The sequence below is a fragment of the Atheta coriaria genome, unplaced genomic scaffold (genome assembly GCF_025399875.1).
Source record: "Atheta coriaria isolate IRGN ID8LTWV9N9 unplaced genomic scaffold, Caltech_Dcor_3.1 hic_scaffold_3_pilon, whole genome shotgun sequence".
NCBI lineage: Eukaryota > Metazoa > Arthropoda > Insecta > Coleoptera > Staphylinidae > Dalotia > Dalotia coriaria.
In genome coordinates, this window is record NW_027045445.1 from 3,828,554 (window position 1) to 3,852,522 (window position 23,969).

At 38.1% G+C, this 23,969-nt stretch overlaps 4 protein-coding genes and 2 long non-coding RNA genes across 9 annotated transcripts; 3 read left to right on the forward strand and 3 right to left on the reverse strand.

Annotated features, from left to right (window-relative positions):
• Positions 1–365: 365 nt before the first annotated feature.
• LOC135789713 (uncharacterized) lies at positions 366–6,866 on the reverse strand. The gene is made up of 3 exons (XR_010547643.1): positions 6,764–6,866; positions 1,048–6,637; positions 366–991 (listed from the first exon to the last, which is right to left on the reverse strand). It is a non-coding gene; the product is annotated as an uncharacterized lncRNA (long non-coding RNA).
• Positions 2,285–16,059, forward strand: Arms (Ankyrin repeat-rich membrane spanning). Of its 3 annotated transcripts, none has more exons than XM_065299675.1 (12): positions 8,887–9,026; positions 9,138–9,269; positions 9,382–9,579; positions 9,645–9,915; positions 9,979–10,196; positions 10,249–12,147; positions 12,206–12,621; positions 12,679–13,478; positions 13,535–13,626; positions 13,817–13,973; positions 15,051–15,230; positions 15,290–16,059. In XM_065299675.1, exons 1-12 carry the CDS (start codon positions 8,991–8,993, stop codon positions 15,925–15,927), a joined length of 5,037 nt encoding a protein of 1,678 aa, XP_065155747.1. In that variant the 5' UTR covers positions 8,887–8,990; the 3' UTR covers positions 15,928–16,059. The 3 variants fall into 3 exon arrangements, with proteins under 3 accessions (XP_065155750.1, XP_065155747.1, XP_065155749.1); XM_065299677.1 differs by having other exon boundaries at positions 15,293–16,059; XM_065299678.1 differs by lacking the exons at positions 8,887–9,026; positions 9,138–9,269; positions 9,382–9,579 and adding an exon at positions 2,285–2,482.
• On the forward strand, positions 4,958–7,936 carry LOC135789711 (uncharacterized). 2 transcript variants are annotated; one of them, XM_065299681.1, is made up of 4 exons: positions 4,958–5,416; positions 6,476–6,607; positions 6,720–6,917; positions 7,724–7,936. In XM_065299681.1, the coding sequence occupies exons 1-4, from the start codon at positions 4,958–4,960 to the stop codon at positions 7,733–7,735; spliced, it is 801 nt and encodes a 266-aa protein (XP_065155753.1). In that variant the 3' UTR covers positions 7,736–7,936. The 2 variants fall into 2 exon arrangements, with proteins under 2 accessions (XP_065155753.1, XP_065155754.1); XM_065299682.1 differs by lacking the exon at positions 7,724–7,936 and adding an exon at positions 7,065–7,085.
• LOC135789712 (uncharacterized) lies at positions 8,163–9,537 on the reverse strand. The gene is made up of 2 exons (XR_010547642.1): positions 9,426–9,537; positions 8,163–9,299 (listed from the first exon to the last, which is right to left on the reverse strand). It is a non-coding gene; the product is annotated as an uncharacterized lncRNA (long non-coding RNA).
• Pitslre (cyclin dependent kinase 11B pitslre) lies at positions 15,947–18,776 on the reverse strand. Its single transcript, XM_065299679.1, has 3 exons — positions 17,859–18,776; positions 16,228–17,792; positions 15,947–16,164 (listed from the first exon to the last, which is right to left on the reverse strand). Exons 1-3 carry the CDS (start codon positions 18,679–18,681, stop codon positions 16,063–16,065), a joined length of 2,490 nt encoding a protein of 829 aa, XP_065155751.1. The 5' UTR covers positions 18,682–18,776; the 3' UTR covers positions 15,947–16,062.
• A 201-nt stretch (positions 18,777–18,977) lies between these two features.
• On the forward strand, positions 18,978–21,213 carry Nop56 (Nop56 ribonucleoprotein). The gene is made up of 3 exons (XM_065299680.1): positions 18,978–19,136; positions 19,270–19,832; positions 19,908–21,213. The coding sequence occupies exons 1-3, from the start codon at positions 19,134–19,136 to the stop codon at positions 20,812–20,814; spliced, it is 1,473 nt and encodes a 490-aa protein (XP_065155752.1). The 5' UTR covers positions 18,978–19,133; the 3' UTR covers positions 20,815–21,213.
• The last annotated feature ends 2,756 nt before the right edge of the window (positions 21,214–23,969 follow it).

Below are 23,969 nucleotides of genomic sequence, written 5' to 3' on the forward strand. Positions count from 1 at the left end.
ATTTTTATTTCTTAAACTGCATTGTCCCGACATCTAGATTTATAAAACAAAACTAATGTTTGCAACCCTTAGGTATTTAACATTTCTTTATTTCTATGCTACTTCTATGACTGACAATTCTCTGCTGACGATTATTGTCACTAGCACAGTAGTACCTATATAATCTATGACTGATTGTTGTGAATGACAAGTTCGCAGTATGCAAATCAGCAAACATAAATATTGAAAGTGATCGTGATTCCAAAAGCATCTATTTTGCTAAAAATGTGAAGTGTTGATCAACTAATGTGCTAATATTTTGGGGCCTTCGTTGCACTTCCAGGGTGCATTAAGTTGACGATCTTTGACCATCCTCCAGCGTCTTACAGAAAGGTATGTCTGATAACCTCACATTCTCTTTAATTTACATTTACATGCCTTTCATTGAATATATGCAGTTTCAATTGGGTACATATCGTATTTGTTTATGCATTCTTTGCACAGGATAATTTCATTTGCAGACATGCTATACACATGTGAAAATAATCGAGTTGTTTTGCTCTAGACGTATTCGTCACTTGCGCAAATATTTACAATATGCAAATAGCAATAGCATGTGTGTTTCTTAAAATAATGCAAGCAAAATATAGTTTTGCATATCACGTTTTGCAATATTTTTAGAGCATAGATCATATTTTTATTATGGAATCATTTAATGATTCTTAGATTATTTTATGAATAGATAATAACCGTAAATTATAATTTTAATAGACGGTTGCTATATTTTTCTCCGTAACAACAGTACGTCCGTAATAAACCCATCTGAGAGGTTTCAAAGTGCGTACTTTGGAGATGTATGCTATTATTTTATCCGCCCCTTTCCCACTACTTTATAAATGCACGTTGCAGGACACCCAGGACGTAACTGGTGCGTCCTAATCCCCCGCGGTCGACAGGAGGTAATTCCTGATTATCAAAATCTGCAAATTTGATCAATTTTCTAGAAACAATTCTAAAAAATGTCGCGTTTTTTAAAGATTTAAATATAGATAAATGAAAACTACGTACAAATTTCCTTTATCGGACGATAATTCAAACATTAATCTCCGATTTATTAAACATTTTCCATTTTATTGGGGAAAAAGACTGTTGGACGCCTACAAATCGTGATTATGAATACACGTGTGTGTTTTAAGTGATTTCACAGGTACTGAAAGTAAGCATGCATGTTTGTACATAAAATCATCATATTCCCGCTAATAAAAGCGTGTTAAGCAAAAGTCACACCAAAGTCTCACTATCGCTCCAACTTTACACTACTGCATTACAGTTTCCACTATCAACGAATTTGCATACAATTATTTTATATCCTATTAAAACGCGAAACTAATCTCAATTGCCGATAATAGTAATAATGTCGCATTTGTACACTAAACGTTTCTCGTTGGGTTCCATTGATCGGTATAGACCAGTGCCCAATTTAACAACAAATTCAACCTTTTCTTGGAAAGAATTGAAAGAAAAATGGACAAACACTAGTAATGATTTAGTGCGACGTATATCAGATGTACGACGTTTTTCTGAGGTATGTAATAACAACAATAATCATAATAAAATCGAAAGTGGGAGATTATATACATAATGAATGTATGTTGGGTTGCCTATAATAAATCAACAGATAGCGTTTAAATGAGTCAAGTTCATGTAATGTCTGACAACGTAGAATACATACAGAGATGAATTGATAAGTGCTTATCATTTGTACGTTTCGTCTCGCACGCGTTTAATAACGTAGTAGTGCATTGACGAAGGATACATGGGTATACTATGTACATGAGGATAAATTTCCGATTCGCAGCGTATGCGTCGCAATCGAACGTTCTGATGCGTTCGATCACATTTCATAAACGCGTCTCGCGACACCGACTTATCTGATAACTAAATAACTAAGAAATAACGTTGCTGGTGATTCGTGAAAATATTCCACACGCCGTATATTTACTGCCTGGTTTCACATGTTCTATTTTCTTGCTATAAACGCAATTCGGTAGTGGTGTTTACGACGCGAGTACGGAATATTATTAATTGTTTGTAAACAATCGCGGCCAAGGCGAGAGCATCCACATTTGAGTTTCATTTGCGTATCTACGTCATTGTAGCACAACGCATCATGCAAAGGCCTTAAACTTATTTTAATATTAATTTTATTTAAACAAAAATGCTTACTGATAATCGGACGTTTTGTTTGCAACTCGGGTTGGTTTAAAGCATAAATTTGTAGTGTAGTGATACATGTGCGTGAATAATGTCATCGAAGAGTAGCACTAGTAGTAAAAGTAGCACATCATCGTATAAAGGAAGTCAAAGGGAGCGGAAAGATGGCAGGAAAGTCAAGAAAAAAGAAAATACTGAACGTGTGCCGTTGATTGTCGCTCCAGCCAAAAGTTATGGGTCATTATTTCCGTATTATCATTTTGTTAAGGCCACACTACGATCATCACAGGTAATTTCATAAAATAATTTTATTTTTTGCGTTTTTATAATAACAAAATTTATAAATTTGTTTACATTTAATTTATTATCCTATGACATTGAATTATCTTCGAAAATCATGACGTCAATTGTATTTAGATAAAGTCAAAGATTATTAGGAGTTTTAATTTTGATTTTTTTAAGTTGCTAAGCAAAATTTCAATAATTCAACGATTTATACTCAAAATCGTTGCATTAAACGTCATTATTTCCATTCAAGACCTAACTTATTGTTATTACGGTATTGTGTTGGAATAAAAAACGTGTATGCGACAATCGTGCGCGATTAGAAGTGTGTAGTAGCCGGACACTTATTAAAACGCATTCGCCGCGCGGACGTCATAAATCATAAGGCACTTGTGCTTCTTCTCGTCGCTGCGTGCGTACGCCTCTTAATTGTTTCGCCTGTCACCATTTGGCTCACTTATTACACGATTGAGCAATGCGCGTGTACTTACATACCCAATAATTCAAGACGGTCAGTTTAAATCAAGTGTGACTCGCGATTTGACTTAAAAACTCTGAATCATCGAAAATTGGTTTAAACGTCCAAGTTTACAACATGATAGCGATTAATAATAAAACTAGAAACAATTAAGTGGTTATCGAAATAAATTTGTAAAAATGACTAAATTAACTAACCAACGTTTTTTGTTATCCGTGAAATTATGATTATATTATTATTGCATTAAGTTGTTTCCTATTTTAATTGCATCGCTTTCGAGGTATATTATGACTTATTATTATTGTGTTTGTTCAAATAATAGAATCAGGCGGGCATTCAACTAAACAACTAAAGACTTGTGATTGCGATTGACCATTTGACAATATTAACGGTGCGTGTTTCGACGATTTACGTACCCGAGGTATAAATAAGTCCATCGGTGCACGAAAGATGTTATTCTTTAAGTGATTGCTGACTTGTACGTTACCATGTTTAATAATTAAGTGAATCGCTCGTAAAATGTCGAATAAAATGTTTAAAGTCGCCAAGAAACTAAAACTCTCGCAGGTAATTGTATTTATCAATTAATAAATTAACAATTATTAATCAGACTCTCTCTGAATGAGTGTCGACATAACAGGTACTTGTCTGTAGTTGCAATGTAGTCATCTAAAGTGTTGATTCACTATCACGCGCTTATCAGTGATGAAAAAAAACATGTTGCCGATGGCGGAGGCGCTATAATTAACTCACTATTGATGAGGACTCACTCTGTATCATTCCGTCCGAACTGGTAAAAGCAACGATCGAGCGCCGAGATTTATCGCCTCGATAAACACACCGCGGAATGTACGATAAGCCGACAAATAAATACAATCAATAGTTGCTTACATGCGAGCGAACACTGACACGCCGCGCGCTATGCTCGCATACCTGCGGAAAATCGCTGTTGATAATGATAGAGGTGTCATCTGCTTGTTCATTCATACGCTAGTGCAGTGTCTGTCGGGCGCGAATAGCGAGCGAATCGCGAAGTGAACATTTGATTATTTTATTTCATTCGCAATATATTGGTGTCATGCTCATTTTAATAGCAATCAGCTGTTTGGTATTATGTAATGCAGTATACTGGAGCAAGTGTTGATGTGTGTTAATGTTAGTCTAAACAAATAAACACGTTGTTGAGGAAGACGCGAAAATGACTAGTAAAATGTATAAGAAGTTGCGCACGAGCACGCTAAGACGGCCACGACCAACAAACTATAATGTCGTAAGCATACTTATTTTATTACTTCGATCATTATTTTGACGTTGTATGTAGGTGCGTTGCTCACGTTTCACTATCCTCTATCTTTTATTGAAGCAATTCTGACGTGTTTACGTAAAATGTTATCTTTTGTTTTTTTGTTCATTGCAATGCAGTAAATTTTTATTGTCATATTTTGAACAATTCATAATGACATAATTCATCGAGTGTGTATTGTTCTTTTATTAAATGTCGCGACGTGTCGGTATAATAGTTTTAGTAATTCTTTAATTACGCGAAAGTTAATTAACGGAAATTAATGAAACTTTTATAAATCTATTCACAATTAAATTTCGAATCTTAGTAACAAAGGATTTTATTGATAACATTGTTTAATCAGAACATGCCGACCAATTGAAATCATTTTTTAAACTTTTTGCTTTGAGCATCAAATTCAATTGTTTATAACTTTTTGAATAGTATTCAGATTCGTTCGTTTTTCCGTAGTTAAATATAGAATTTAATTTGTTTAATTGATGAGTAGCTATAAATAATTATTATTAAAACTGAAATTTTTTGAAAAACATGACAAATCGATATGTACACTTACTTTGTTTACTCGAATATCATTACAACATACATAAATTATTTATTATCAACGTGAAGCTTTCTTTTAAGTTAAGTATTGTTTCTGGTTCTGTGTTTCTTGCCACTGTCTGCGTTTCAATGTGTTTTTTCTATTTTTCTTTTCTTTTATGTCTCTATCTCATCGCTTTAATTCACACCTTGTAATCAACACAAACAAATCAGTTGATAAAATGTCGGCCGATTCAGTTGCCGACCTGCCATCGCTGCCTACGTTCTCAGCGATGGCACCACCCGCTTCGCCAACAATGCTCACGCAACAACAAGGAGCACAGGCGTCACAAGCGACGAAAAAAGTACGCCATAGTATCGCTGCCGTAAACATCACGACGCCATCTTTGAATGTTGACGACAGCAACGGTGGTGGTTCTACGTCATCCTCCGCGAAGGAAGGCGGACGACGACGGCCCTCGTTCCTGCATCTGAATATACCAGATGCGAGCAATTGGAGAGGTTCCCTAACGCATTTACATCTGCCGTCGTTTTCACTCACCGCCCCCGATGGCGGGTCATCGCAGTCGCCGTGGTTCACGTTTGGCGGGCTGGGCCTGCGTCGACATTCGCACAACGTTAGTTGTGCGCTTGCGTACTAGCACTTACGTACCCTCTCTCGTGGTTTATCTTTGGTTTTCTTTGATTTTTATTTCTTTAACCGTTTTTACTTGTATTGTGACACTAATCGCACATTTTCGTCACGCTCCACTGTTATTTCAATTTATTGTCACACTATCTACACGTTTTTTAACACTATTCTAGGTGGTACACTAACTGTGTGCACATTTGCTTTCTTGTTTTATTAATACACGCTTCTGGCTTGAGATGAAACAAGCGGCGATAACGTAACAACAGTTTTCAATGAGTTATGATTTATATTGCACTTGTGTCTCGTCTACGCTCAATTTCAGCCAAGGCTTCCAAAATAAATATTTGCAGAGTGCACAAACTTGGCTTAACTACATACCTACTTGACTTGGCCACTAGAAATTAGTGCATCAGGATAATTTGTTTCCAGAACCGAGTAATCGTTAAATAAACGTAGCATCACGATAACGAGATATTTATATATCGTGTAAATATCGTATTGTTATTTGTCCACTTTCTGCGTGTGTTTTTATGTCATTAAAATGGATTTCTTTACGACATATTTATTTATTCGCCAGGAAGTTGGCATGAAATTCGCCGTTTTCACTTCAGTATTATATATTCGAGTGAAATACGCGCGTGGGAGGCGTTTGTTACTAAGTTTTTTTTAGTTTTCAATTCGGTTTTGTGAATTTCCATCTCTCTGTTCCTTGCTTAATATTTATTTAGTTATCGCGACACATGCGCTCGGTATTAAAAGCACGGGCTTAAATTTTGTCTTTCTAACTAAGTACCTACACGATTTGTGTGTCTGTTGCACTCGTGTTTAGCGGACTAAATAATTAATTAATGTGTTGTGTATGTGAATGTTTCAATAATCTTGTTTATGGACCGTAACAATGACTACCAGCACTGCAGTGAAGTTTTTTCTGGAGGTGGTTATCCCGTTCTGTATTAAATTTGCTGTTTATTAATAATTACCTTGATGTTTATCAAGTGTGTCGTCGACGACAAATGTTGATACCGTTTACCTTCGATTTTTGTAGACGCTCCATCGATCCGAATCGATGGTGTCGATTTGCTTCCGTTCGTTGACTGGATTTATCAGCGATGATAACTTTGAAGGCTTCCAGCAATTCCTGCAGGGGAAACAGGTGCAAATCGACGATCGCGATGAGGTAATGGAAAATTTCTCGAGTGTGTCTTAACTTAAACAAACATAGTAAAGATACAAACAAATATCATGTCTACGTAGCAGATATTATAGTAGAAATTATTTTTTTGTGTTAGAATGCAACGACAGCACTTATGGTTGCCGCCTCCAAGGGACGTACCCGTTTCGTTCGGGAACTGCTCGAAATGGGAGCGGATCCAAATGCGGCGGATGCGGATAACTGGTCCGCTTTACTCTGCGCCGCCAAGGAAGGTCACGCAGATATATGTTGCTTATTGTTAGAGAACAATGCCGAAATAGAACATCGTGATATGGTGTGTTATCATACTATCTTATCTTTATTTGATTGCAACTATACAGTGGCGGATTATGCTTCAGTGGGGCCCTAGGCGCAAATCAAGTTTGGGGCCCCTAAATCCGAAAATTTTCAAAAACGGTTATTAGCCCAGTAAAATTAATAGTTTTAGCGTACGGGCGCCGCAAAGTCTATTTCAACATTCGTTTGTGCCAAAAACTCATTTCCACACCACCATGAGGTAGAGTACGTGGCGCGTTTTTTATCGTGGTATCCCCAGTAGGCCTAATCCACACGCACTATTCCAAAATTTAATGGATTATCTTCCGATTCGCTCTTCGCAATGGACCAGGTGTTGTGCGTTAATTGTTTTCAGGACCGATCGAAATATCACAGGTAAAATTTTCTGCCATACTATCCGCGATGGGATTATCGTTTTCAATGCTATCTTGGTTCTCGAGTTCATCGTACGTGTGCTTAAAAACGGTAATCGTATTTAAATACAAATTACAAATTTACTTTTCTTGCCTTCTCTTGGGCAAAGATTTCAATAATTTTGTCGTACTCTAGTTTTTTAAAAATATCATTTTCTATGAACATTAATGCGAAGTCATTTAAGTGCTCTTGTGAAAGACTATTGCGCAGATAGTTTTTGACTCGTTTTAAAACTGAAAATGTCCTTTCTCCACTTGCATTAGAAACGGGCAAGGTCAAAAAAATTTGCAGTATTGTGTGTATATTTGGAAAAGTTGATTTTAGACCATTATTTAATGTTGCATACATTTCATGTGGATCTCTAATATTTTCTTCTTGTATGTATTTTAGAAAATGATTTAACTCATCAGTGAAATATTCTGGCTCAATATCTTTTTCATACTTAGACAATAATCGCTCTACACAATTATTAGTCTCAACACGGCTTAATTTTAAATCAAAGAAAATTTTAAAATCGTTAAGAACATTGATATAGACATCGCTCCTTCGAGACTGAAGTTTTGAAAATCACCCACGCCAAATCATCTATGCACAAAACTTCGAGAAAAACTTCGAGCAATTGGAGAGGTTCCCTAACGCATTTACATCTGCCGTCGTTTTCACTCACCGCCCCCGATGGCGGTTCATCGCAGTCGCCGTGGTTCACGTTTGGCGGGCTGGGCCTGCGTCGACATTCGCACAACGTTAGTTGTGCGCTTGCGTACTAGCACTTACGTACCCTCTCTCGTGGTTTATCTTTGGTTTTCTTTGATCTTTATTTCTTTAACCGTTTTTACTTGTATTGTGACACTAATCGCACATTTTCGTCACGCTCCACTGTTATTTCAATTTATTGTCACACTATCTACACGTTTTTTAACACTATTCTAGGTGGTACACTAACTGTGTGCACATTTGCTTTGTTGTTTTATTAATACACGCTTCTGGCTTGAGATGAAACAAGCGGCGATAACGCAACAACAGTTTTCAATGAGTTATGATTTATATTGCACTTGTGTCTCGTCTACGCTCAATTTCAGCCAAGGCTTCCAAAATAAATATTTGCAGAGTGCACAAACTTGGCTTAACTACATACCTACTTGACTTGGCCACTAGAAATTAGTGCATCAGGATAATTTGTTTCCAGAACCGAGTAATCGTTAAATAAACGTAGCATCACGATAACGAGATATTTATATATCGTGTAAATATCGTATTGTTATTTGTCCACTTTCTGCGTGTGTTTTTATGTCATTAAAATGGATTTCTTTACGACATATTTATTTATTCGCCAGGAAGTTGGCATGAAATTCGCCGTTTTCACTTCAGTATTATATATTCGAGTGAAATACGCGCGTGGGAGGCGTTTGTTACTAAGTTTTTTTTAGTTTTCAATTCGGTTTTGTGAATTTCCATCTCTCTGTTCGTTGCTTAATATTTATTTAGTTATCGCGACACATGCGCTCGGTATTAAAAGCACGGGCTTAAATTTTGTCTTTCTAACTAAGTACCTTCACGATTTGTGTGTCTGTTGCACTCGTGTTTAGCGGACTAAATAATTAATTAATGTGTTGTGTATGTGAATGTTTCAATAATCTCTTGTTTATGGACCGTAACAATGACTACCAGCACTGCAGTGAAGTTTTTTCTGGAGGTGGTTATCCCGTTCTGTATTAAATTTGCTGTTTATTAATAATTACCTTGATGTTTATCAAGTGTGTCGCCGACGACAAATGTTGATACCGTTTACCTTCGATTTTTGTAGACGCTCCATCGATCCGAATCGATGGTGTCGATTTGCTTCCGTTCGTTGACTGGATTTATCAGCGATGATAACTTTGAAGGCTTCCAGCAATTCCTGCAGGGGAAACAGGTGCAAATCGACGATCGCGATGAGGTAATGGAAAATTTCTCGAGTGTGTCTTAACTTAAACAAACATAGTAAAGATACAAACAAATATCATGTCTACGTAGCAGATATTATAGTAGAAATTATTTTATTGTGTTAGAATGCAACGACAGCACTTATGGTTGCCGCCTCCAAGGGACGTACCCGTTTCGTTCGGGAACTGCTCGAAATGGGAGCGGATCCAAATGCGGCGGATGCGGATAACTGGTCCGCTTTACTCTGCGCCGCCAAGGAAGGTCACGCAGATATATGTTGCTTATTGTTAGAGAACAATGCCGAAATAGAACATCGTGATATGGTGTGTTATCATACTATCTTATCTTTATTTGATTGCAACTATACTTAATTAAACATAATATACAGGGTGGTTGGACTGCACTTATGTGGGCTACCTACAAGGGTCACCTGGATGTACTCAACTTGTTGCTGGACAACAAAGCGGACGTCAACGCGCACGGAAATTATCACATTTCCGGTCTACTGTGGGCGTCAGGTAGAGGATACACGCATATTGTTGAAACATTACTGCATCATGGCGGAAAAGTCAACATGGGAGATAAATACGGCACTACTGCATTAATTTGGGCCGCAAGAAAGGGTCACACTGAAATTGTACGCTTGCTACTAAGAGCAGGTAACTTTTATTTTCCTCAATCATGGAAAATAATCTGATTGATTTTATTTTATTTTCGTATAGGAGCAAATGTTGATACAGCTGGAATGTACTCATGGACAGCGCTCTTAGTCGCGACGCAGGGTAATCACATTGATATCGTCAATCTATTATTAGAGTACAAACCGAACGTCAATGCACTGGATAAGGACGGTTGTTCTGCGTTGACCATTTCATGCAAAGAAGGATATTATGAAATTGCCTCGGCTTTAATGAGCAGTAATGCTTATATTAACATACAGGTAATAAAAAAATCAATCAAGGTAGAAAAATACTAAATAAATATTCACACAGGATCGGTCAGGAGATACAAATCTTATTCATGCGGTCAAAGGTGGCCATCGTGGAGTAGTGGAAGCTCTACTCAAAAAGTATGCAGATGTAGACGTGGCCGGAAAAGAGCGTAAAACAGCTACATATGTAGCAGTCGAAAAGGGCAATAATAATATTGTGAAAATGATTCTATCTGCTAATCCTGATCTCGAATTAGCCAACAAAGAAGGTGATACACCACTGTTGAAAGCAGTACGTTGTCGGAATGCGGAAGTCGTGCAACTACTTTTAGACAAGAAGGCTAAAGTAGGAGCTGCTGATAAGAAGGGTGATACCGCGTTACACATTGCAATGCGTGCCAGATCCAAAGCAATCGTTGAGATATTGCTACGAAATCCAAAACATAGTCACTTGTTGTACCGACCGAATCGTGCTGGTGAAACTCCGTATAATATTGATATTAATCATCAGAAAACTATCCTGGGACAAATTTTTGGAGCACGACGATTGAATACAAATGAGGATAATGAGAACATGCTGGGTTATGATTTGTATAGTTCAGCTTTGGCGGATGTCCTCAGTGAGCCATCGTTGTCAATGCCAATAACAGTTGGATTATACGCTAAATGGGGCAGTGGTAAGTCTTTTCTATTGAATAAACTACGTGAGGAAATGAAGAACTTTGCGAGGCAGTGGATTGATCCGGTGTTCCAGTTTACGCCGTTATTGTTTCTTATAATCTTACACGTTGCACTTATAGTAGGCACTATTGTTGGCCTATCCGCATTTGATTGGCGATCGGGTTTGAGTGTTGGGCTTGGAGTTTTGTTTGTTTCGTATATAATATTAGCATTCGTGTGGTTTGCAAGCAAACGATACGATTGGGATTGGCCGTATAATTTCAACACGAAACTCACAACAAAAATGAATAACTTGAAGCTGATACTACAGATATTATTCTGTCATCCTCCGGGAGCACCGTCACATGATTCGATATCAGCACAACCGATACGGTTTTATTTCACTGACCAGACAAGGATGAGCAGTACCACAAGCGGGGAGAATTCGGTGGTACAAATGATTGGTTCATTATATGATGCGATCGAGAATGATTATGGATCGGTTGTGACTCGTTTATATCGTGCTTTTAAACCGAGAGCACTAAAATCATCGTCAACATGGCGTTGGAGGAAACTATGCTGTTTACCCTATGTTATTGTGTTTGAGACAATGTTTATCTTCTTTTTGATGGGCATTAGCGCGCTGGTAGTGTTTTTGTTTCAATACAATCAACAGCAGAGTAATACTGAAGAAATTTCTGGGTTTATGACACTGCAAGTTATTTTAATACTTGCGGCGTTTATGCTTGGAATATCAGTGTTGGCTAATTTGTATACGTGGAGTAAAATGTTTGGATCGTTGATATTCTCACAGCGACGCCATTTGCAACGAACCATTTCAAGACTGGATACACTGAAATCAGAAGGTTTCTTACAAGCATTGCGATATGAGGTCAATCTAATGAAAGATATGGTGAAATGTCTTGATTCGTTGTCCTCACAACAGACACGACTAGTTATTGTTGTGGATGGACTTGATAGCAGTGAACAAGACAAAGTTCTACTTGTTTTGGATGCAGTGCATATGTTATTCTCAGATGCGAATTCACCCTTTATTGTAATTCTTGCAATTGATCCGCATGTCATTTCGAAAGCCGTGGAGATGAATTCACGGAGATTGTTTAGTGAGAGTAATATTGGCGGCCACGGTTATTTAAACAATATGGTACACTTGCCGTTTTATTTGCAAAACTCTGGATTGCGCAAGTTTAAAGAAGCACAGAAGACTGCGTTAGCCCATCGAAAGAATGCCTTTCAATCGGCATCAAATGATGATAGTTTGAGTGTTACCGGTCGTTCTGTAAGTTTGATATTTGCTTTTTATCCTTAAGTTTGTAATTGAAATAATTTTATTGTAGTTATCTGCTCGTCGACTTTCATCTGAAAACGCGCTAATGTCATCCACGGAAAAACTATCGACTAAATTTGGCGGGCGTAAAGGATCTCGTAAATTGAAGGGATCTGAGTCGATTGCGAGTTCGATTGGATCGAACCTGAATCGTATTGGAGGCGCGCAGGATCTCACAAAAATGCTTCTCACAGATGACTACTTTAGCGATGTGAATCCAAGATCCATGCGACGATTAATGAACGTTGTGTATATTACGGGCAGACTCCTCAAAGCATTTCAGATTGATTTCTCCTGGTATCGCCTGGCATCTTGGATTAATATTACTGAACAATGGCCGTTTAGAACATCCTGGATTATTTATCATTACGATTTGTATGAGGAGTCTATGGAGGATAACTTTTCCCTCAAAGCCGTTTATGATAAGTATGTCTAGTGTAAATAAATAAATGATTTATTAGAGTTAAATATAATAATTTGTAGGGTGCGTCCAAATATTCCTACAATGAAAGATGTGGAACCCTTATTGGAACTGGACCGTGACGAGCGCAAGTTTGACTTCTTCCTCACATATCACAAATCAACCTTGTTGATCAGTGATTTAAAAATCTTTTTGCCTTTTACTATCAATTTAGATCCGTATCTAAAGAAAGTTATTAAAGAAGAAACGCAGGGTTATAATGATACCTCGCACATGGTGACACCGTATCGTAATATGAACATTCATCAAAATGTTTCGTGGCCGCCACAGAGTGCATCAGATTGGACGGCCCAACGACATCCTTTGTCACGCCGACAGCGATCTATAAATCGCACTCAGGCACCGGCACCTTCAATGCCGATAGCAATGCCCATGTATCCACAACAACCGTGGCAACCTTGGGGTGACCATCTTGTCATGCACCAAGCATCCCCAATTCCGCAGTACCCAATCTCAACTTTGTCCCCAGACTTTTTGGATTCGAAATTGTCTGCTATGAATGTCGAAGGTGTTTGTAAGATACTAGAAAAAATGCATGAGTTTTCTCCAGATGCCTTGAGAGGCTATCAGGAAATCGTCCGCAGGAACAACGTAAATGGACGTGTCCTTTTGCATTGTGATTTGGAGGAGTTAAAGAAATTGTTGAAAATGACATTTGGCGATTGGGAAATGTTCAAAGTGGTGGTTGTTTCACTAAGGGAGCATGAATTGACTCAAATTGTACGGCAGGATGAGGCGAAAAATGTCAGGTTTTCTATTGGTACTAATCAGTTGCCCAGTGGAAATCATCAGGAAAGAAAAGGTAAATAATCTCATCTAAAAAGTCAACGCAACATTCAAAATTTACGTAATATTTAGGATCCGCTAAAGGGGATCGTGATCGTGAGGAAACTAAAATTCAAAATGATGCAGCGACTCAGCGAACAAAACAAAGCGTAATTGAGAAACAGGTACAGTATTTTCGAAAGAATCTTTAAGATTATTTCTAATGCTTCGGTTTCTTCTGCTTTCTTTATTGCCTTGGAGTAGTATCAGGTAAAATATCTGTCTGAATGTCTTGCATGTGTTGTCTACACTAATCACACTTCTAAAAATTGTTCAGAAGTAAATGAATACGTTGTAAATATTTAATTTGTTTAGGTAACCCTGGAGGAACAAATGATATGCGGTGCACTGCAAACGTTGAACGAGGAAGCGTGCGAAGATGTGCTTGAAGAAACCGAGGAGAATCCTGAACTGATGGACGGCGACATTCCGCGCACGTTTGTCATCCATCCCAGTCCAGACAGCTCACAAGGTGAAGACCACCAACTTAAAAATAAGACTTTTAGCGACGCATCGAGTGCGAACATGAATCACATGAGCACAAACACGGGCGATTATGTCGAACCTACTATTATGATACTTGAGCCACAAAACGGCCGCCTGAAGCAGCAGGACGTTTTGCGTCAATTGCAGAACGAGTCTGTCAACGGCGCCGACTTTGAGCCAAACATTTGAATCGAAACAAATATAATTTAGAACAATAAGAAATTAAAGTATTATGTGTGTGTGCGTAGAAAGTTTAAATTAAGCAGGGAGCCAATTGTGCCATACATGTTGTGATATTTTAACATTAGATAAGCCTGCCACTTGTATTTTATGTTTTATAGAAACTGTCGAACAAATTTTCCGTTTTGGTCGTTTTAGATTTAGACGTGGAACTACTTTGTTGTATTGAAAGTTGCGTTTTGAACGATTGTTTAGGTGTTTAGTATTACTGTGTAGTAAATATTCCTAACAATAATGCTCCTTAATACTACTTGGAACAAAATGGCAGAATGCAACATCACACAAATAACAGAAAGAAATTACATTGACCAAATTAAATCCAGTATCCATTAATTTCTTACGTGTTTTAAACTTTTCAAAATGCATTTACACCTCGCATGATGTACTTAATATCGTAACTTGTAAATTAAACGAATGAACTCTTGTAGAGCACTGCTTTATTTACTTTAAGTCGCATTTATCTCTGACGTAGTTTGTAGTTGCTTCGTAAATACTTATTAGTTGCTTAGATATTCCCACGATATTGTTAAATATGACAAAGACAATTACCTCGTGATTGATTTCGACCCAAGTACCATAATAGTAGGTTTTGGCTATAAAACTACTTTTAAGTTGATAAAAATCACTGTTATTAGTTAATCGTGCTTTCAAAAGAATCACGGGTTAGCTATTTCATGACAAGTGAATTAAGGTCGCTTGCCTAATTAAATTAACGCAGTTGTGACGTCCGTTTTATCAAAATGTCGTTTGTTTACATCTGCTATCTCACGCTGGTGCTAAACCTAGTTTGATTTAGTTGTAGCAGCTTGCTTTCTGTCCGTAGAAGGAAACGAGACCGTTCGGTCACGTGCGAATAGCGCGTGTGGTTTCGGCGAAACGGACTTCGTTATCCTGCAGTCCTCACCAATCGGAAGTTGGCAACCAGTGACGATTTCGATTTCCGGTCAGTCGGAACCAATCAGTGGCGATAGTTCACGCTGTAGTAGCCCACATTTATCACCAGGTAATATAATCATAAAATGTAAATGTTGAATTTGTAAATACTTTTATTAATGTTTTCAGTAGCGGAACGTCGAAGTAGCAGCATAAAGCTAAACAATCTTAAAAGCGACCCCAATGTGGCGAACAAACAGCCGAAGCACGTCGTGATTAAACAAACGACCCCAGATCCTACCAAGCCTAATAATAAAAACACCGTAGTATATTACGATGTCAAAAAACAACGGCCTACGAGTCTGGTACTAAAGGACACAAAGGTGCCGTCGAGAAACCGCTCCAAGTCGATCGACACAACACGACGACATCATAAAAAATCATTCGAGCATATACTCAAAGAAAAATACTTGTACTCAAATCCAGAACTCAACGACGCGAGCGACAATGAAAGTACCCCGTTGGTATCGGATAATTCTACACCAACCAAATCGCCTGGTTTCGTACAGTGCCAGTCGCAAAGCTCTAACAGTTTAGCTCTCTCAATGGCGTCCTTCCAAAGTTGCTCACCGGAGCGCAGCGCGAAGACTTTGGACGGAAACTTTTCAGATTCCAGTTGCTCGCCCCCACATAAGACACGCATGCTTAGCGCGAGTAATGTCAGTATTTACAGTCGCAATTCAATCAGCTCTCTAAGTAGGCAGGACGCAATTGAATCGGCCGAAAATTTAGCGGACGTATATTGCGATCCGCAAAATAGGGAATAACCAGTAATATTTTTAGGAGTTTTTTTTAACCCGACTTTATTTTAACTTTTAATTGAGGCGTTATATTTAACTCTAACTTAATATTTATGTGGATATTTTAATTACAGACTGTTATATAACTTTTTAAACTTATCTTTAAAACTTTAAGTTGAATCCACCTCCCATTTGCAAACGACGACTGTCAGCTGCGGATATACCAATACGGAAGCCATACCCATCATCAGCAACTTCATCTCGCTGGAATAAAGCAAAGACGAATTAAAATTATTATTAATTATAGATTATTTGGTAAATAACTACCTGTTTGAGGTCTGGTCCTCCGCGCGGTGGTTTGGGACTTGCAGCGAGCGCTTTCCGATGTCCGAGTTCGCTCTTCGCCGGCCATGTAGGAAACATCGCCGGGTCAATAGGCAGCGGTACTTCGGTGAAATACTGATGGGTGAGTGCATCTTCCGCTGTAACCCTCTGCGCTGGATCGTAAGTGAGAAAACTTTTAAGTAAATTCAAACCGGACTCTGATATCGTCGGGAATTTATTCCGTAAATTCGATACTGGATATTCAGTAAATTTCATTTTCATGACAGCCGGCAGTTTCTTGTAGCCTGGCCATATCATTTCATTCGGTGTTCCCAATAACTTGAAGATAAGATTAAGTTGAGCAACTTCCGCCTTGCCCGGAAATAATGCATTCATTAGAAGCAACTCGGCGAATATGCAACCCACGGACCACACATCTATTGGTGTAGAATATTCTTTTACACAAAGTAATAATTCGGGCGCCCTATACCACAAGGTAACAACTATCGATGTATAAGGCTTGAGAGGTGAACCATACTCTCGTGCAAGACCAAAATCGCCTACTTTTAGAATACCTTTATGCGAGAGTAATAAGTTTGACGTTTTTAAGTCACGATGTAGAATCCAGTTATCGTGTAAATGTGCTACGGCTTTCAATAATTGCATTAATATACACTTAACTTCTCCTGCTGTGAATGTCTGTTGCTTATGTCGCATTGTTTCCATCAGCGACTTGAGATCGTGTTCAACGTAATCCATGACAATGAATATTTTATCCATGTTGCTACCTACGACTATCTCTCGCACTGTAACAATGTTTGGATGTTGTCCTTTTAACAGCGTGTTAATTTCTCTTAGAGAAGTAATCGGAAAACCTTCTTTTTCGTTTTCCATTTTAAGTCGTTTCAGTGCAACGATATCATCAGTTCGTTTATCTCTAGCCCGATAGACAACTCCGTAGGTTCCTTCTTCAATGCGGTTTAGGCATTGGAATTCTTCAACTGATCGACAGCCCTGGATAGCTGGGAAATATGGTGGTAAATCATCGTCGATTTTCTTCACTTCAGTCTTCACTTCCTCTTCTTTTTCCATTGGTTTTTCTATGGTCTCTTTTTCACCCTCTGTCTTTTCCATCTCTTCGTCAGGTACCTCGTGGATAAAACGTCGTTCTTCATACTCGTTTGAATTGATATTGCCATTATCAATAGGGCTTGTTGATCGTGACTTTTCACCACTCCTATAACTTGCGCTCGCGGATCTGGATCTCGATCTAGATGGTGATCGCGAACGAGATTTGGTACGAGACCGAGCTGAATCTCTTTCGGATGAATGGGATCTACTGTGAGCTGAGCTGCGTTCGCTGCCGCTGTCTTTTGATTCATTTGCGCTATCGTTCTCGTGATAATCGGAAACTGGTTCTGCCTCATCCGAATCGGTGTTATCCGAGAGCACAATGTGGTCCTCGACTCTAGCTCGCTTGTGCGCTGATAGATCGTCTTCGAGTTTACGTTTTTGTTTCTCAAGATGACGGCGTTCACGCAATTCCTTTTGTCTGGCCATTTCTCTCTCTGCAATTAAACCAGAAGCAAATTTAGAATTTTTTTCACTATGTTTAAGAAATATTAACGACTTACCAGCCTCAAGCAGCTTTTCTCTGCGCAATTCCTGTTCGATTCGCTCCTCCTCAGTCAACTTATCATCATCCCTGTGTGCTACACTCCTATGCCTTCTAGAATCATCTCCAGAACTGATGTTAATAATATCTTTGACATACATCCCTGCTTCACCTTGTAGTAATGTATCCATGCTTTCTTCTTCGCGATATTTCCGACTCATTGACAATTCCTTCTCAATGTGGAAATATTCATCTTCACTTTTGGTGCTTGTTCGTTTGCTAAGCAGACGTGCGCGTAAATCATTCAGAGTTTTATCGCCTGCAGAACGGCGGTCGTCTTCGTATTTTTCGCGCTGATGTCTACCATCGGAAAGACGGCCTTCACGAGATTCTCTCTTCTTCTCTTCATGCTTACGCTCGGAATGTCTTCTGGTGCTCGATTCTTCTTTACGCTCGCGGTGTGCGCGTTCGGTCATGTATTGCATTTCTTGGTTGTACATACTTGCCTCATAGTTGGCTTTTTCTTTATAGTAGCGTTCTTTTTCACGCAAATAATGCGCGTCGCGCTCTTTTCTATCTCTATGTTTACTCCTGTGAGCATGTCTCTCCTCCCTATGTCTGTCAGGATGTTTATGATGTCTCTCATGATCTCGTCTTTTACTTCTTGAACTTTGTCCTGGTGCATGAGCCTGTGGAGGTTTAATATCCAGTCCATCCATAGTATCAGGATCTTCTTCAGATAAACTGAAATCCATTATGTCATTTTTCTTGCGATTTAATAAAGGGCTTTGACGCAGTTCGCCGTCTTCACTCTGTTCATCGCCGGAGCTTTTAAACGACATTTAAATCCAATAAAAGTTGAGAAAACCAAAATAACTCTAATAAAACTGTAGTAAACGGAGTCTACGTTTAGTATCGTATTGTGACAGGAATGCATTATAGGTTACTTATTTACAGATGAGACAAATAGAAGTTCAATGAAGAATTTTTATTTAAAAAACTAGTTTTTGTATTATAATGTATAGGATTACTTATTTTATGAGATTCTAATTTTTTTTATGTGAAATCATTAAATTATTTAATTTTTTGAACCAAACTACATAGGATAAAGCATGCGCATCATTTTTATTTTGCAACTTCTCGATAGGTGCTGCCCCCTGCACAAGATGCGGTAAACTTTCTTCTTACTGGTCTGCTTGTGAAATCACCGCGTGGTTGGTGTTTTCCAAGCACTAGAATTTAATAATTGTGTCTTAATTATTTGTTATTTAATATTGTGCCGATCCGCTTAATAATGGTAAGCTACATTTTCATATTCCCATTACTGAAAGTTTTTCTTAACTTGCGTTATCGCTTATTTTATTTCGTTTTGTATTCATAACCTTACAATTGCAACGTGGTGCTGATGAATTCTCGTTTCCAAATTTCAGTCCAAGTTATTTGTTCTCTACGAACATGCCGCTGGCTACGGCATTTTCAAAGTTGAGGAATTTGAAGAAATCGGTACGCTTCTGCCGCAAGTCGAAGCGGCCGTCACCGATTTAGGTCGTTTTAACAGCATAGTCAAACTGGTCAGCTTTTCACCCTTCAAGAGTGCCATCACTGCTTTGGAGAACATCAATGCTGTATCAGAAGGCATTGTTCCTGATGAACTCCAACAGTTCATCAACATGGCTATTCCCAAGAAGAAGAAGACTCAACTTGGTGTGGCAGACCCTAAATTAGGTGCTGCCATTACTGAAGTTCTGGGTCTTCAATGCAACCACACTGGTCCAGTTCCTGAAATAATTCGTGGAATTCGTCATCATTTCCACAATTTGACAAAGGGTTTCACTTCAAAGAGTGCTGCAGTTGCTCAATTGGGCTTGGGGCATTCCTATTCTAGGGCTAAAGTTAAGTTTAATGTTCATAGGGTTGACAACATGATTATTCAGAGTATTGCCTTGTTGGATCAGTTGGACAAAGATATTAATACATTCTCTATGAGAATACGGTAAGTTTCAATTGTTTTATCAACTTCAAAAATTGAAATTTCATGTTATTTTGTTTCGTGTTTTGATTTCTGCAGTGAATGGTACTCCTACCATTTCCCGGAGTTGGTCAAAATTGTGCCTGAAAATTACACTTTTGCTCGACTTGCTAAATTTATCAAAAATCGTAAAGATTTGACCGACGATTCTCTTACTGGACTAGAAGAAATCACAATGGACTCCGGAAAGGCCCAGGCTATTCTTGACGCATCTCGTTCTTCAATGGGTATGGACATTAGCGTCGTTGACTTGTTAAATATTGAAATGTTTGCTGCACGTGTTATTTCTCTCGCGGACTACCGCCAAGAATTGTCGCAATATCTCCGCACTAAGATGAGCGATGTCGCTCCCAATTTGGCAACTTTAATTGGTGATCAAGTAGGCGCGCGTCTTATTTCACACGCTGGTTCATTGACTAACTTGGCGAAATACCCAGCATCAACCGTTCAGATTCTCGGCGCTGAGAAGGCACTCTTCAGAGCGTTAAAAACTAGAGGTAATACTCCAAAATATGGTTTGTTGTATCATTCGACATTCATTGGTCGCGCTGGCGCCAAAAACAAGGGTCGTATTTCGCGTTATTTAGCGAACAAATGTTCAATTGCCTCGCGAATCGATTGCTTCGCCGAATCGCAAACAAAAGTCTTTGGTGAAATGCTCCGTCAGCAGGTGGAGGATCGACTTAAGTTTTATGAAACCGGCGACATTCCGAAGAAGAATTTGGACGTTATGAAGGAAGCGATGGATGAAGTCGAAAAAGAAGCCGTATTGAATAAGTCAATGGAAAAGAAAAAGAAGAAGAAAAGGAAGAGCGAGAGCGCAGCTGATGAGAATGGCGCTGCTAATGGGTCTGTTGTAGAAGAGAACGGAAACGGAGCGGATGCTGGCGGTGAACCGCCGAAGAAAAAGAAAAAGAAGAAGAAGAGCAAAGGTGACGATGAATAAACTAACAAAATGAAATAAAAAAGGAACTAACAAATATTAGATACAATACCAATTGTTATTGTAGCCAATAATTTCATGTTTCTATCGGACTCTTCAATGGAGTGTATTTTTTGACTATATGTTAGCATTAGCTACTTTATTTGCTTCATAATGAACCATTTATGGAGCTGGTAAACTATATTTTTAGTAATATGTAAGTTAATTTTTTTAAATTCAGCGAATACAAAACACGTACCAATGTTCTCCACGAAATATTATGAAAAATACGTGGAAAATATTGGAGAATACAATTAATAATAATTTCACATGGATAAATAATTGGTAAATAAGTGTCATTTGCGCATTTTTGAATATATTATATTGTTAAAAGACAAAATATAATCACTAATAATTCACATACATTAAGTATTATATTTGTAAGAGACGCATCAAGAATGAGCTGATTTACTTCGTACAGAGTTTTATATTTCTGGGCGAAAGCGGGGTGCGAATGGTCATAAAGAATATTTACGACGCTGAAAGGAACGTAACAACATCTTTATGGAACGAATGTGATAACTTGGGACTCGGCAGGAGGCTATGAGTGATATTATATTATGAACATTCTTCATACAGCTGAATTCTGCTTTATTACTTAGCGCATTACTCAATTCATAGAAATTAGACCACTTTGTACTAGTTTAAAGTTTAGATCGTGCTTGAATTAGACAGACTGCCATAGAATGCGTGCATTGTCACCATTCACCCCCTTTTTACTATAATTTCGGTACGGGATTAAGCCATACCATACTTATCGTATTCTGAAATTCACCAGGAGCTCATAAACATTCAGGCTGTAATAATGCGCGTGTGCTTCCTTCAAGGAACCGACCGCTTTGTCTTCACCCCTAGCTTTTTCACGCGTTGTGCATAATAACGATCGCATTAGAGAATTATGTTGAAATTACGTTTACGATTACAGCGCGCCCGCTCGCGATTCGTACGTGCATAATATTACGTTGTGCTCATTCGCGTGCACATTTTTCCCCGGGTCGATGCAGCCACAAGCCATAAGGAATGGCGGAAAGTTGAATGAAACTACAAGAATGGGATTAAGTATAATCGCTTCTTCTTATGAGAAAACGTCGGCATAGTTGCGGGCTGGATAATGAAGTAAATGTAGGGTTTAATGTGTTTTCTTGAGCAGAATCTTGTTATTAATGAAACTGCGAGCATCTTTTCTAATTCAGCATAGTTTTAAGATAAATAGAATCGATTTATTCAGGTCTAGCGTAAAGCGTGCAAGATAAATGAACTGTTTACTTTTTCAGACAAGTTTGTTGTTTATTTTGTTCAACGGCATTTTGTTATGTATCACTCATCCCATTTCAATGTTTATGTTTTTGAAAAGATAGATGACACTACCATGTCATTTTCGAATTGAATTTATCGTGTGATTGCACGTGCTACAGCAGATTGTTTTTTTTTATCCTTCAGAAGTTTGTTTTGATCAGTGCTTACACGGATTTAAATGGAGATAGTCGCGCATTACTTTATAGTTTTACTGAAGATGGAGCTCGGATGCACATTTTTGCATTAAATTATTCAAGTGTGCATTGCGTTACAATAAAGTAATACTGTATGTGTTAGTTTGTCCTGCGCGCGGTAGACTTTTTGTTGGTGTGTGTTAGGAAGCGAACAATGAATTAAAGAAAGAGGCTCTAGAATGTATGAACTCACACACGAACCACACTTAAATATAAGTAGCGTTAATTTTATACAGTTATTATTCGTGTAACACAACAACATGTCTATGAATAGCGAAGGGTTGCGCCTTGATGTGGTGACGCGTAATGAAACCCACAAACAATTAGCCTGTGTCAATATTTGCGATCTGTTTGCTCATATCCAGCCGTTTTCACCATCCCTATGTGTACGCAAAAGAATTAAAAGGGGAGAAAATATATAGATACATCAATTTTTCTCATAAAGAACTCGACATATTACACAAAGAGTAACCTTTTCTTGAGAGACATTCTGTATAAACATAAAGGTACATTTTGCGTAGGTCGTGAAACATAAACGAAATTGTCACGTCACCATAGGTAGCAATAAATGATTGTGACTCTAAACGATATGTTATCGATATTTCGCATTGCTCCTTTATGTTTTACGGATGCTACGAAAACAAACACTTTCTACGCGTGTTTGTCACATAATCGAATAACACGGGTCTACAAATGTAAACTTTACCACATTGGGAGCCCTGAACGTAAACTGAAACTGGGGGGATGAATTATAATGGGACGCTTCACCTGCAATAACGATCGCTAACGGTTATTGCGCGTTATTACATTTATTCATTCATTCAATGTGTTCAATATTGGATTTCCAAAAGCGGCGGCGTGATAAATTCCGCAATATATGAATTTATGTCGGCGTGTGGAAATAATTTAATCCTACCCAGGGTTTGTTTTCATTAATAAATTGGCCGTAAAACAAAGAACAAAATCAAGCGGTCAGTGGTGATGATAGTTCGAATTAGCTTCGTAGTTTTAGTGTGTTTGTTTCAGTTTTTTCCTCTTTATCAGTAGCGACGTTCCGACAGTTCGCAAATATTATTTTATTTGCACACTCATTCGTATACCACACATATCCAAATAACACACATACGTAAATGCATAGATACATCCAACCGGAACGATCCGTTGGAGCTATAAAGATTAATTTTATTTCAATTGCGATAATGGTGGCCATTCGGGTGGGGAAATGTCTTTACCGAATGGTGAAAAGAATTTTTTTCTGCACCGCGGTTTGGTCTGAATGAAACATTAAAAAATCACTAAAGGAAACCGGAATGAGATTGGCACCGTATATTTCGTATTGGAAAAACGATTACAGTAAATTGAATTTTATTTTATCATAATCATTATTTACGCAGCAGTATAACAAATTTTATATAAGTATTTTATGATGTTTGGAATGTTTAATTTAAAATAAGCCAATAATATTGAGGTAATCATTTTTTATCAAGATGAAGAATAGGTTTTCACAAAAATGTATAATCCTTGTGTTTTCTAGAAGATCACGTTCGCTTACTAGGGTCATTATTTATCCATCGGGGAGGATCTGTCGTTATTTGCAGTTTGCTATTTTCAGGGATACCCTCGAAATTC

Bases quoted from the DNA above. Each gene is read 5' to 3' on its own strand.
- LOC135789711 (XM_065299681.1), top strand. From the start codon at position 4,958: ATGTCTCTATCTCATCGCTTTAATTCACACCTTGTAATCAACACAAAC. The intron at 5,417-6,475 runs GTTAGTTGTGCG...CGATTTTTGTAG, and splicing joins TGCGTCGACATTCGCACAAC to ACGCTCCATCGATCCGAATC. The intron at 6,608-6,719 runs GTAATGGAAAAT...TTTTTGTGTTAG, and splicing joins AAATCGACGATCGCGATGAG to AATGCAACGACAGCACTTAT.
- Arms (XM_065299675.1), top strand. From the start codon at position 8,991: ATGACTACCAGCACTGCAGTGAAGTTTTTTCTGGAG. The intron at 9,270-9,381 runs GTAATGGAAAAT...TTATTGTGTTAG, and splicing joins AAATCGACGATCGCGATGAG to AATGCAACGACAGCACTTAT. The intron at 9,916-9,978 runs GTAACTTTTATT...ATTTTCGTATAG, and splicing joins ACGCTTGCTACTAAGAGCAG to GAGCAAATGTTGATACAGCT.
- Pitslre (XM_065299679.1), bottom strand. From the start codon at position 18,681: ATGTCGTTTAAAAGCTCCGGCGATGAACAGAGTGAAGACGGCGAACTG. The intron at 17,793-17,858 runs GTAAGTCGTTAA...GTTTAATTGCAG, and splicing joins AGAAAAGCTGCTTGAGGCTG to AGAGAGAAATGGCCAGACAA. The intron at 16,165-16,227 runs GTAGTTATTTAC...GCTTTATTCCAG, and splicing joins GAGGACCAGACCTCAAACAG to CGAGATGAAGTTGCTGATGA.
- Nop56 (XM_065299680.1), top strand. The intron at 19,833-19,907 runs GTAAGTTTCAAT...TGATTTCTGCAG, and splicing joins ACATTCTCTATGAGAATACG to TGAATGGTACTCCTACCATT.